General features: G+C 38.9%; 1 protein-coding gene across 17 annotated transcripts in view; it reads right to left on the bottom strand.

Moving 5' to 3' along the window:
• Positions 1 to 13,363, bottom strand: part of IPCEF1 (interaction protein for cytohesin exchange factors 1) — a 210,930-nt gene that overhangs the window by 48,419 nt on the left and 149,148 nt on the right. For 9 of the 17 annotated variants that reach the window (XM_089332554.1, XM_089332556.1, XM_089332553.1 and 6 more), the window contains exons 8-11: positions 12,360 to 12,431; positions 5,134 to 5,192; positions 4,296 to 4,355; positions 3,750 to 3,838 (exon numbers count right to left, since the gene is read on the bottom strand). In XM_089332554.1, coding sequence (XP_089188680.1) covers positions 3,750 to 3,838; positions 4,296 to 4,355; positions 5,134 to 5,192; positions 12,360 to 12,431 — 280 coding nt within the window. Of the gene's footprint in view, positions 1 to 2,705; positions 2,795 to 3,749; positions 3,839 to 4,295; positions 4,356 to 5,133; positions 5,193 to 12,359; positions 12,432 to 13,363 lie in introns of those variants that run through there. The other 8 variants (XM_051854212.3, XM_089332558.1, XM_008263717.5 and 5 more) reach the window with 4 other exon arrangements.

The raw sequence follows: 13,363 nt of genomic DNA, 5'->3' as shown, positions 1-13,363 counted from the left end.
CTATGAAGCCTCTTCAAAAGAGAGAATAAAAACAAAACCTCCTCACTCAGACAAGACTCAGAGGTGTTCTTTGTTCTCCTGTGGAATGTGGTTCAGCCCCTTAGACTCAAACTCCAAACTGGACTGGTAATGAGGTTTTACTGCTTCTCTTCACTCATTAACAGTTGGAACAAATGGACACTGGATTATGTCTTTTTCAAGTTTACATGCTTAGACATAATGTTCCAGAATACTATTATTCATACTACAGAGTTTCTCATCATGAAATGAAAGTTCATTTTCCATAATGATTTTCCAAAGCAAGAACTTGGCGGGGGGGATTATTTTTCCCCTAGGTGTCTATATCTAATTCACAGCTAGTCTGTATTATATTGAGTTAAATAATAACTTGATTCATACACTGGGTAAAAGTTACTATGATTTCTTAGTTTCATTTGTTAAAATAAAAAGCTTAAATATTATCCTAGCCAAGTGCCTTGTAAGTCTGTTTTTTTAGAAACAAGAGAAAAGAAAAACAAAATCTACCTGGAAAATGTATGAGCAGAAGGAACATATTCTGTTGCTAAGGAAAAAAACTACCCATTAAAAACTTGACTATTTTCCAATATATCTCTTCAGAAAACAATAGCCTTGGTGGCCTACAAAAAATGATCAACTTAAATCTTCAAAAATAACATTTGAATGATGATTCAGAACATTCTAAAGAATCTTCTGAGTTGTTACTTAACTCACTGGTCACCTAAACGTCCACTCATTTATCTGTTTTGAAGCAAGTAGTCCCTGAACTTCCACTGTAACATCAAGCTACTGTCATTACATCATGCAGTCGAGCCAAGACCTCTCATTTCAGAAGACAATCTGGTTGCTTTATTTTTACCAAGTAGAGTTCTAGATGCCTGACAATCCTCTCAGTAATCTGTGATAGTAGCTTCCTATTATAAAACTGAAAGTTACAGTATTTTAGAGCCAAAATAAATCAGGAAAAAAGAATTATGTTGGCAGTCACAGGGAGAGGGAATTTCTGGAAGAGATGGAGAGAGGATCTATCAATTCCTGTGTGTTACAGGTTAAAATGGGGAAGACAGACAGGAAGACACACATAGGGGAAGAGACAATGAAATAAAGAGACACAGAGGCAGAAGGAAAGAAACAGAGACAGAAACTTAGAAAACACACATGAGTCTATGAAATCAACAACAGGAACAGCTACTGAAGACATATTCCACACAAAGGCAATGGCTTCTTCAGCAGCAAGAAAGGGCAATCCAGCAAGAAGCTGTTAAAAGCTGGGAATCGCTTCAAGATAATGATATCTCAGAAATTTCATTAAGTATGGGTGATATGGAGAAAATAAAAGTTTTTTCTAAATTCACAAAACTGATTTTAAAGAAAAGATTGCATTGAGGGAAAAGTTATATTAAGAAGGACACACAACAATGAGTCTTTTAGTATCATTATCATGTTTTCTCTGATTTGTGGTAGCTAATATAGAGAGCATAAAAAACTGAATATTTAAGAATGAAATTGACATCTTATGATTTGACTATCATTTATAACCCTTGGCTATATACCTGTGGAACAGTAGTCTTTTATTATTAACTTATTGAATATTATATTTAGTGGAATATTAAGCCTGTTATATAAAGTAAATTGAAATTATGTTATTGCAAAAATTAAAAGAAAAAGAAAGTAAGGGAGGGAGGGAATGAAGTATCCTTATGGTCTTAGAGTTGAACTTTTGAAATACACAAAACTTGTTCTCTTCATATTAGTAAAAAAAAGTTTAAAAACTGGTATAAATTTTATAATTTTAAACTTTAAAATTTTTATATGTATCCTAATTTTAATTTTTGTTAATCATTTTTACATACAGATTTTTAGTAACATATTCAACTGACAAATACTTGTTCCTTGTCTTGGTTGTTAGCCTAATAAATTAGAACAGTGACAATTTGACACCTTAAATTCAGGAACTGGCAAAACACAAACAAGGAGAAAATTTTAACACAGAGAATAGAAATTCTGGCAGAATGGGTCTGGCAGGTGAACGAGCTACGACAAACCTGTCAGACTCAGTTGTCAGTTAGCCTTCAGATGGCTAAGTGTCATGTTACAGTGGCGAGACCATATGCTGGAAAGCTACATGGGCTGGACCCTCATCTCAGGCTTGCTGGGTGCTTGCCCGTGCCATTCAACATCTCTCAACCTCACTCTTCTCCAAACACATTGAAGACAGTACAGTGACTTCCTGGGGATAGGCAACGTTTTTTTAAACTCGGAAAAATGGAATTAACCACAATGAAAGTGCTGGACAAGGATGAAATACGAAAATCAAGAACATCTGTTTACAAAGAGAAGCCATGACAGGGTTAAAAAAGGGAGGGGGGAATAAGATTTGCTCACATTTAGCTGAAAAAGATGAACATACTGAATAACAAAGAAATCTTCTCCATGTACTACTGTATAAATACTGTGCACTAACCAATTGAGCCATAAATCAAAAAGAAAAAGAGGAAGAGGAGGGGGAGACAGAAACAGCAGCTAAAAATGTACAAAAGACCTTACAGATGCTTCAGAAAACAGAAAACACAAATGGCAATAAATATGCAAAGATGTGCGTCCTCATTAGTAATCAGCAAAATCCAAATTAAATAATACCACTTTTCAAGGCTATTTGAGAATTAAATGATTGTACATTTCAAGTACCTTCCTGAAGTCCTGGCACACATGGGATGTAAAAGCCATAAATCTACTTCCCCAATAGGGTTTGTGATTCCTTTTCCAGAGGTCGTCACTGTAAGGTTAAAGAGCACCCAAACATGAAGCAAATCTCCAAAGTCTGAATACCCATTAGCAACCTGACCTTCCACTGGGTGCTTACAAAGCTCAGATAAAATTTAGACAACTCTCTAGTGAACATATAAACATCATTCTATATGCAATTGTTAAAGATATATTTATTTATTTGAAAGGCAGAGTTACATTACAAGATGGAGAGACAGAGACTGAGAGATCTTCCAGCTGCTGGTTTACTTCCCAAATAGCAGCAACAACACAGGGCTAGAGCAGGCTGAAACCGGAAGCCAGGAACTCCATCTGGATCTCCCACATCACATGGGCGGCAGGGGCCCAAGCACTTGGGCCATAATATGCGGCCTCCTGGGCACATTAGCAAGAAGCTGGATTGGAAGTCGAGCAACCAAGACTCAAACCAGTGTTCACATGGGATGCTGGTGTTGCAGGCAGTGGCACAGTGCCACTGTGCCACAGTGGCAGCCCCTCCATATGCAATTTTAATGCATTATCCTCCTTCCTGGCTTCCCTTCTTTCTGCCTCTCCTTTTTATGCTATTTTTTCATCTCCTTTAAATTCATTTTGCATTTATAATACATGCACCTAGGTAAGGCACTTTAAATTCTTTCTGAAGACTAGTAGGTTACAAATAAACATTATAAGACAAGCCTCTGCAAGCCGTGGCCTACCACCTAGAAGCCCTTTGCATTCCCATGAATCCTCTGAGCATGATACATCCGCAGGTCACACACAGACACGCTGAATTTGTCATCCCAGTGGGCTCTTCGGGAGAAGGCTCAAAAGTCAGCACCGTGAGAACTGCCATTGCTCTTCGGAAGGCACCTTAATTTATCCTATTCTAAAAATGTGTCAGTCAGTGTTGTGTCTACCTTCATGGGGGAAATGACTGCCACCCATGTGGTCAGTGACCACAGAGTACTTACACTGGTACCTACCAGAGGAGAGGGGGCCTCCGCAGAGTAAGGAGGGGGCGGTGACTCCACAGCTATTTCAGGATCCTCCTGTTCACTTTCACTGTAACATTCTATAACAAAAATGGAAATTCCTAATGTTTAATGCTGTTATCACTTATTCCATAATACATGAGCAGAGGTTTGCCTCCATCTGGTTATTCCAATTTCAGTCTAGTTTAGAAAGTGTGTATCTAGTGAACAATCTGGTGCAAGGAAATGAATTGCATAAGGAGAAATAAATGGCCACCTCAGAGCCTCTATGTGCAGGAAGAGGGACCAACCATAGCTCAGGGAAACACAATACGTACTCAAAGGCAGTGTGAGTCATACACTAAAAGAGTATAAAAGCAGTAGTGATTAATTTTGAACCTAGGAAACATAATGAGCTGACACTTGGCAGATAACTGAGCCATCTACATACACAAAGAAGGAAGGGAGCACTGGGTCCAGGAGCATGCAGAGCCACACGTATGGAGAGCCCTGATGGAAAAGGTAGAAAACGAAGCAGAGGGGTCAATAAGACCTTACCATGGGTGGACCTTAAATACCAGAATAAGGAGCAGTTGTATAGTTCCCTATCCCTAACATCTGCAAATACACAATAGGAACATATTTCACAAAAGAGAGGACAAGAAGATTTCATAGTATTTTGACACAACCCTTTATTGTTTTACATCAAGTTACCAGTTTCTTTTTCTAAATTTATGATCTTATGACTTTGTTATCAAAATATATGACTCCTCACTTCCAATTTTTGAGACTTACATAGCCTGAGCATTTTGGAGATAATTTCAAGTCAGTGACCCTGGCAACTTAAGACTTTCTCTTCTCAATGCTAAAGAGCAAGTGCATCATTAAGAACTACATTCCTGTAGCATTTGAACCCTGAAAGCCAAACTGAGCTAAAAATATGGCCTGTGCCCCCATCTGACCTTCAGGTTCTCACCCCAGTCTTGGGGTAATTAGTCTTGGCAAACACCTGGTGGAAATGTTAAACTCTCAGAGAGGAAACAGTGGGAAGAAAGTTGTCTAATTAGATCATGACAAGTTCATGTCTGTGAGTAAGAGTTCGGCAAGCAGGGCAATAAAACATTTGCATTGGCAATTGTTTGAGATTATCAGTGAAGCCAACAGCTGCTGAAGTGTGGGTGTAGTGTGAAATCAGAAAATCAGCCATACCCAGTCTGGGAAACTCTATTCTGTGTTGGTGGGACTGTGTGAATATGTCTGTCTCTACATATTTTCAGATAATTTTAAATGTCAAAATATGTTTCATTGGGATCAGACTATATATAGAACTTGACATTGTTTTTTCATCTGTTCTAATATTCTTACTAAATTTTCGGAAATTTAAAATAGAACATACCTTCATCCTTTGTAGTAGATTCACGATGGATTACGGCTAATCCAAGTTTATTTAACCACCTAAAATTCAAATAGAATGTAAATATCTGACTAAAGAGATTGGCCCCTATCTAGTCACCCTTCCCATAGACCCTGAAGGAGTGTCTTGTGCAGAATTTGTAATGAGATAAAGTCATAAATCTGTCAGTCTGAACATTTCCCAAAACAGCATAAGTTTGTGGCATCAAAACCTAAGGTCTCTGGTTTAACTTAATAAAGGCCCTCCTTACTCAGGATAGCCTGTCCAAGTGAGATGGCACATTATTCACTGGGTTAGTGTGGATGTCAAAGCAGCTATCTGAAACATCTGAACAAACATATCTTCTGTAACTCTGCATTTGAGATTTTAGCAACCATCAAAACCTTTATCAAATAATCTAATAACTTGGCAATTGAATTTCCATCACTCTAATTCTTTTTTAAACCTGTTTATTTTTAATTTGAAAGACAGAAAGACAGGGAGTGAGACAAAGACAAAGACAAAGACAAATAAAGAAATCTTCCACTCTTGGTTCAGTCCCCAGATGTCTGCAGCAGCTAGGGTTGGGCCAAAGCCAGGAGCCCTGAACTCAATCAGCATTTCCCACATGGGCATCAGGGACCCAAGGATCTGAACCATTGCCTTCTGTTTCCCAGGGTGTGCATCAGGAGGAAGCTAGAACCTGACGCAGAACCAGGACTTGAACCCAGGCACTCTGAAATGAGATGCAGACATCCCAAATAGCATTTTCACTGCTGGGCCACAAATTTTTAATAATGATAGTTTATTTCAGAAAAACAAAGACCATCTGTTTAATTACTAGGAATATTTTTATGCCAATATGAAAAAGATCTGGCTAGATCTTCTTTAACTAGGTCTTCCTTAAGAAGGGGAATTTTTAATTCTTTGAAGAATTTTAGGTAAAATAAAAATTGACTATGTCTTGCCTTTGTTGATGTACCATTTTATTGAAAATGAATTTAAGTTAAGTATCAATAAGAAAAATTGAACTAGATAAACATTGAGGAATTTAAACCTGGCTTGGTCTTTTTACTAGTGTAGTTCCTTTACAAAGGCTTAGTTTGGAACACATTTTTTAAAATACAGTTTTAAAAAATAATGCATAATTTTATCTATCATGATCCCTAGCTATATATTCAATCTTTTAATTACTTAAAACTAAGTAGTCTTTAAAGTTACTTAAAGGTAAAGTGTTGAGGCTGGCACTGTGGTGTAGCGGGTAAAGCCGCCACCTGCAGTGCCGGCATCCCATATGGGTGCCAGTTCAAGTCCCAGCTGCTCTACTTCCTAGCCAGCTCTCTGTTATGGCCTGGGAAAGCAGTAAAACACAGCCCAAATTCTTGTGCCCCTGCACCTGTGTGGGAGAACCAGAAGAAGCTCCTGCCTCCTGGCTTCGGATCGGGGCAGCTCTGGCCGTTATGGCCAATTGGGGAGTGAACCAGCAGATGGAAGACCTCTTTCTCTCTCTGCCTCTCCTTCTCTCTCTATGTAACTCTTTCAAATAAATAAATAAATCTTAATTTTAAAAAAGGTAAAGTGTTGTTTTGAGGTGTTAAAAATCTAGGTGATTTATTTCCCACTTATTTATAGTTTTCTGTAGCTTTTTAAATACTCCATATTGTGCATTCTTTTCTCTTTTTTTTTTTTTTTTGAGCATTTAATAGTAGCCAAATAAATCAACAATAATATTATACATTTTTGTCAATTCATTTATACTTTCATTTCTTCAGGTTCTGCCACATCACATGAACTCTGGCATGCAACGCTGACATAATGATGTAAGTATTGCACATTCCCAAGTCTACAATTGTCAATGATTCAGCAATCCTATCCAACCTTCAACATGCCAGTGTTTTGCTGTGCCCATTATTTTTTACAGACAAAATGTATTTGATTTTTAAAATTAAACAAAATAAAAATCTCTCCAAGAAGGAGGGTGAACCACAGTCTCCTTTAAGAAAGTCTCTTAACCACCATGACAAACATGAGTTCTCTAATGACTATTTAAGAAGTACCAGGGCCCAGGAACCCAAAAGTGTTTTTCAAGTCCTGGTAAAATAACAGACAAAACAAAGAAACAGAAAATCAAACACATACACACAAATACAATTGCTAATAAACACACTGAAAATATCCTTAGCCTCAATAGCATCTTGGGGAATGCATGTTTAAACACAGGAAACAATTTTTCTCCACTAGACTGGCAAAAATTTAAAATATTGTTGGGGTTGATACTGTGGTACAGCAAGTTTAGCCACCACCCACAATAATGGCATCCTGTAAGAGCACTGGTTGAGTCTGGCTGCTCCACGTTCTATCTGACTTTCTGCTAATGTGTATAGGAAAGCAGTGGAAGATGGCCCAAGTGGTTGGACCCCTACTACACACAAAGGAGACCTGGACAGAGTTTCTGGCTCCTGTCCTCAGCCTGGCCCAGCCTTGGCTATTATGGTCAATTGAGAAGTGAACTCTCTCTCTCTCTTCTTGTGTTTGTGTGTGTGTGAGTGTGTCTCCCCCATTCTTCCCTCTAACTCTGCCTTTCATTTAAATAAATAAATCTTCAAAAAATATTAATTTTTGGTACCTACAAGGAAATAGAAAATGGGCATTCATATCCTTTGTGGAGTTGAACATGAAAATAAGTATAGCCAATTTTGAGCAGGTAATTCATACTGTTATTAAAAATTTAAATACCCATCCCTTTCACCCAACAATTAAAATTGTAAATTCTATCGTTTAAAACACATCTTCATGTACATAAATAAAGTGGGAGAATGTTAAGTGCCAACAGGCTGGGAATGACAAAATGAAAAAGAAAAAAAATGAGAAAATATAATTATCCATTAATTTAAAAAATGGATAAATAAATTTTGACACTGATTCTATTGATACTGTGTAACAAAGAAGCCAATAAAAGGTTTAAGATGGAAAGATACTTTGTAATGATGTAGAAAATTTGTAACAAATTACTGTTCACTAGACAGTAATATAGAACATTGTGTTTGCTTTGTTCTAATGTACTTCTAAAACTGTAGAGTTGGCTGGCGCTGGGGCTCAACAGGCTAATCCTCCGCCTTGCGGCACCGGCACACCGGGTTCTAGTCCCAGTCGGGACGCCGGATTCTGTCCCGGTTGCTCCTCTTCCAGGCCAGCTCTCTGCTGTGCCCCGGGAGTGCAGTGGAGGATGGCCCAAGTCCTTGGCCTTGCACCTACATGGAAGACCAGGAGAAGCACCTGGCTCCTGGCTTTAGATCAGCGCGGTGTGCTGGCCACAGCGCGCCAGCCACAGCAGCCATTGGAGGGTGAACCAACGGAAAAAGGAAGACCTTTCTCTCTGTCTCTCTCTCTCTTTCACTGTCCACTCTGCCTGTCAAAAACAAACAAACTGTAGAGTGGTGTGTGTGCATGAATTGACTTCATTGTAAAGTCTCATGAAGGATATACACCACACTGCTAAAAGTGGTAATTTCTACAAGAAGTTAACTTGGAAGGGGAGGGCTGGGGTGTGGGAAGTTTTCTTGTTTTCTACTTCCATTTTATTTAACAGTCTTATAAGAATATGTTTCATGTATTATTTAACTCAAAGAAACATTTACAGGTACATTTTAAAACACTGATTAGGCAAACATATTCAATTTAATACTTTACTTTTAAAAATAGCAATTTTTAGCATTTGCCTGCTTTCATAATCAAATATGCCACCCCCACCCTTAAGAAAGCATCTGAGAGTGAAATGGACAATATCCAAAATTAAAAAACAAAATGTAGACAAAAAAATTTTTGAATTAAGAATGCCTGATGGGACCAGCTCTGTGGCATAGTGAGTAAAGCCACCACCTGCAGTGCTGTCATCCCATATGAGTGCCAGTTCAAGTCCTGGCTGCTCCACTTCCAATCCAACTCTCTGCTATGGCCTGGGAAAGCAGTAGAGGATGCCCCAAGTCCTTGAGCCCCTGAACCCATGTGAGAGATCCAGAGGAGGCTCCTGGCTCCTGGTTTCAGATCAGTTCAGCTCCAACCATTGTGGCCATTTTTAGGGAATGAACCAGCAGGTAGAAGACCTTTCTCTCTCTCTCTCTCTCTCTCTCTCTCTCTGCCTCTGCCTCTCTGCAACTCTTCCATTCGAATAAATAAATAAATATTTTAAAAAAAGAAATGCCTGAAATAAGGCCAATTCTAAGTTTATTTCCCCAACACAGAATTAAAGAAAAATGGAAGAATATTGACAATAACAAAGTTTCCTCTCAGCCCTTATCCACACTCGAGCCCCCTTGTTTTTTTCTTTTGCCACCATTATCACGTGCTATGAAAAAAAACGATTGCTCAGACTCTTATTTGAATGCTTTCCTTCTAGGAGTCACTGGTTTAGAGCACCTTTTTTGCTAAGACCTTCTTTTTTAGACATCATGACTGCAGGAAAACTTCTATTTGTGGCTAAATGGACGGATGCACGAGAGAACTTATATTTATAGAAAAGAAGATGACAGATGTTTCCTGGGAGTTTGTTGTATATTAACTTGATCTGAAGGTGTGTGTTGGAGAGATACAAGTGTTAAGACATAAATGTACAAAACAAGAGCATTCTTCCCACAAACAACGTCTGAGAAAGGCAGCTATCCCCAGACTTTGCTTAGAAACTCTTTCATTACCCTTAATTACTATCCCTGTACTTAAAAAAAGTTTGAGAGAGAGAAAGACACAATGCTCCCATCAGCTGGTTCACCCCTAAATGCCCTCAATGGCCAGGGCTGGGCCATGGTCAGGCTGAAATGAAAGCCACAAAACAGAAACTTAATCGGACTCCCATGTGGGTGGCAGGGAACCAATTACTTGAGCCATCACCAGCCGCCTCCAAGTCTGGCATCTGTAGCCAGAGGCAGGTATTAAACTCATCACACAAAATGCCACACTCTCTCCCCTTACACTACTACATCTCAACAAGGAATTCATAGATGGATCACTTGCTTCTTTAACAGACCATATCACTAAGAAAGGAAGATCTTCAGGTGTAACTGCAAAATATAAATCTCATCCACATAATGTATGGGAAAGTGAAAAAGTTAATCTGGCAGCCAAGAGAACTCTACCATGTTGGCTATTAGAAAAATCATCTTCACAATGCAAAATTTCAAAACTGGTAATAAAATTATAGAAAATTATGTTATACTCAGGCATGTAGACCAATGAACCATTTACCTATGAAGGAGCTGCCAGGAAACTTTCTGGTGGAAAGTTCACTGAGAGATTTAAAAACATGGGAAACCTGGGGGTCAAAATGCTTGAAGTTCAAATTTCAATTCACATCCTTGTTTGTAGACCAGAAATATAAGACTAACAGAATTTCAAGTGAAAATTAACAAATTTAAGCATAACAGCATACACAGGCAATGAGATCTTGACTTTGAAAATGCAACCACAGGATACAGTCAGTATGTAATATCTAGAGCTAATACTCAGGCCACTATACTCGCCATTAGAAAGTACCTGTGAAGGGAGAACTGAAGATAAGTGGTCTGGAAATGCAAACAAAACCTCCAGAGATGGGGGCTGCAGCAGCAGGGGGCAGGAGCAGCCGAGACCCATGGAAGGGTCTCTCACAATTTCACTGGTTTAAAAATGCATTTTACTGTGTGAGCAGAGTGTTCACTAGTAACAAAACACTTAGGAACCATTAATTGTCTGGTATTCTCAGTCTCACTCCCTGCTTGCTGTTGAGAACTACTGTGAAAGGATCAGCTCCAGGAGGGGTGTGGAGGATGGTGATGGGAAGGGAGTGTGGTATGGGGTCACAAGGTGTAGCTAGTGGGAGAAGCAGGGGAAAGGCTCATGGGGCTTCCCTGATAGCTCAGCTGTATGTGACACTCAGCATCACAGGGCTCCCAGTGCTGTTGGGCAGGGCCTCACACCTCCCCACACACCACCTACACCGGCAACGGTTTGCTCATCAGCAGGATTCAGTGACCCATGCAAATAAGTTAAGACTCTGTGAAGCATTTCAAGTCTTTTTGCTGTGTCTACTCTAACTGTTCTCAAATGTCTCAAATGCTGGCGAAAGCCTAAGGAACATGTTAACATCAGAAATATCACAGGAACAATTCTAAGTAAGTCAAAGACGTGTGTGGAAGGCTCAGTTGTCAATTCCTTGCCTGGTTATGTCTAACTCAGTGTTTCCCAACTTTGTGCCCTGCCAGAGCAGATGCGTGAGGAGATAAGCACAGAGGACGGATAAGCTTGCTTCTAGCTGCCGGGATGTCCTGTAAGAACTTCTGTGTGTGTGAGTATGTTTGGCAAAAAGCAGCTGGTTTCTCTCTCTTTAAGCTGCTAAAACAAGAGGCCAAAGGGACATTGCATAGGGTAGACTGGTAAGGAAATCATCATGCATAAATAAAATAGATTAATCTATAGCTTTATGACTGGAAGAGGTATGTCTTTTTAACTACTGTCCAACATCTACTAAAATGGGACACAGAGTAAGTGGTCCATAAACATATTCTAATTGTTATGTGAAGGTAAAAAGAGACACTAAGAACTCCAAGAATTAAGCTTAAATTAAATGAAAGGCCCTCTGATGCCTGAAGGCCTCAGCTTCAGCCTCATTCAAAAATAGCCACTATGGCCACACTAGTGATGTTAATCAGGAGTGGATGGCACAGGGTAGGCAGACCTCAACATAAATAGTCCAAGCAAGCAGAAAATGATAGGGATGTAAAATTTCAAGGTAGATGCTCTCTCAGCAAGGGCATTTTGCAAAATGTTCAGGATGAGATTTGGAGAGGTGATTAATACCTGAATCACCAGGATAATCACACAGCTCACGTTAAATGCTACAGAGGTATTTTGCATTTAGCATTCTGAAAGCTACAAGATCAATTACAAAAGAAAGTCTTTCTTCTTGTGATGCTGATTCTCATTCTAACGTTGTCTTATGATTTCTGTCTACTCTTTGCTCAACTTTGAAGAATTTTACAACTAATCTTCCTACATTGCTATCTTGATGTATGCTGTGTTCCAAAACGCTTCCAAATACTAAAGAAAGGAAGACTTTCTAGTTGCTAAATATTTTAATCCTTAAAGTAAAATGAATAAATAAAAAACAATTGATATGAAAAAATGCTCAAAATTCCATTGCATGGCTAAAGTAAATCTATTCCCCAAAAGAATTGGATTTTTCAATTTCCTCTACTTACACATTCATTTCCTGCAAATTCTCAGCTGCAAAATAAAAAGTCTTGATCTGTGGATGGCTGATTCTAAATGCACTTGAAAAGAGAAAAACACAAACAGATTAGAAATCAGTATCAGATCGGAAAGTAAATGAGTCAAATACCAGCATTGTAAATTCATCTCCTTTCTTGTAAATTTACAAAAAATAACTTAGCCACCTTAAATAGCTATTGTTTAGTCCTTATTTCTTATAAGGCACTGAGGGTCAGTTTATCATGTCAGAATATCTAAAGCAGGACTAAGTTAAAGCCAGTCAAGAGTTTTCATTGAAAACAGATGGAAAATCCTTGTTAACTGCATTGCCATAAAGATACAATAAATTAAAAATTTAGAGTGACAGATACGCCAGTTCAGCATATTGAGATCAGCTCGTCCACACTAAGTATGCACTCAAGCTCAATTACCTATAGGGAGAATTTGTTTATAGGAGTATATTCAGGAATGGAACTTCCACACTGTGACAACATATCAAAAACGTTATCCAAGGCACTCTTTATTAGTAAAGGAAAAATGTAATGTAGAGTTTAGTTTAAAGGAAAGTATAAAATATTAAAGATGACAAAGTGTTGATACTTGACTATTTAAAATGGAAGTCTGCAGTACAAGCCAAGTTTTCCTAAACAACCAGTTAAAACAATAAGGATCAACACCTCTGTGCATCTCTGGACACATACAGCTCGGTGAGGCAAAAACTAAAAGCTGACTCCAGTTTGTTAATTTTCTTAGAAGAAAACAATCAGTTGTGGCAACTAGTAACAAAAGTCGATAGGGACAGGTCTGGCGCTGTGATGCAGCGGATTAATGCGCTGGCCTGAAGCGCTGGCATCCCATATGGGCGCTGGTTCGAGACCCAGCTGCTCTACTTCTGATCCAGCTCTCTGCTATGGCCTGAGAAAGCAGTGGAAGATGGCTCAAGTCCTTGGGCCCATGCACCCATGTGGGAGACCCGGAAGAAACGCCTGGCTCC

The sequence above is a fragment of the Oryctolagus cuniculus genome, chromosome 5, assembly GCF_051225735.1.
Source record: "Oryctolagus cuniculus isolate XC-2025 breed Fujian yellow rabbit chromosome 5, ASM5122573v1, whole genome shotgun sequence".
NCBI lineage: Eukaryota > Metazoa > Chordata > Mammalia > Lagomorpha > Leporidae > Oryctolagus > Oryctolagus cuniculus.
The sequence above is the reverse complement of the archived record's forward strand: the minus strand, read 5'-3'. Positions and strand labels throughout refer to the sequence as shown.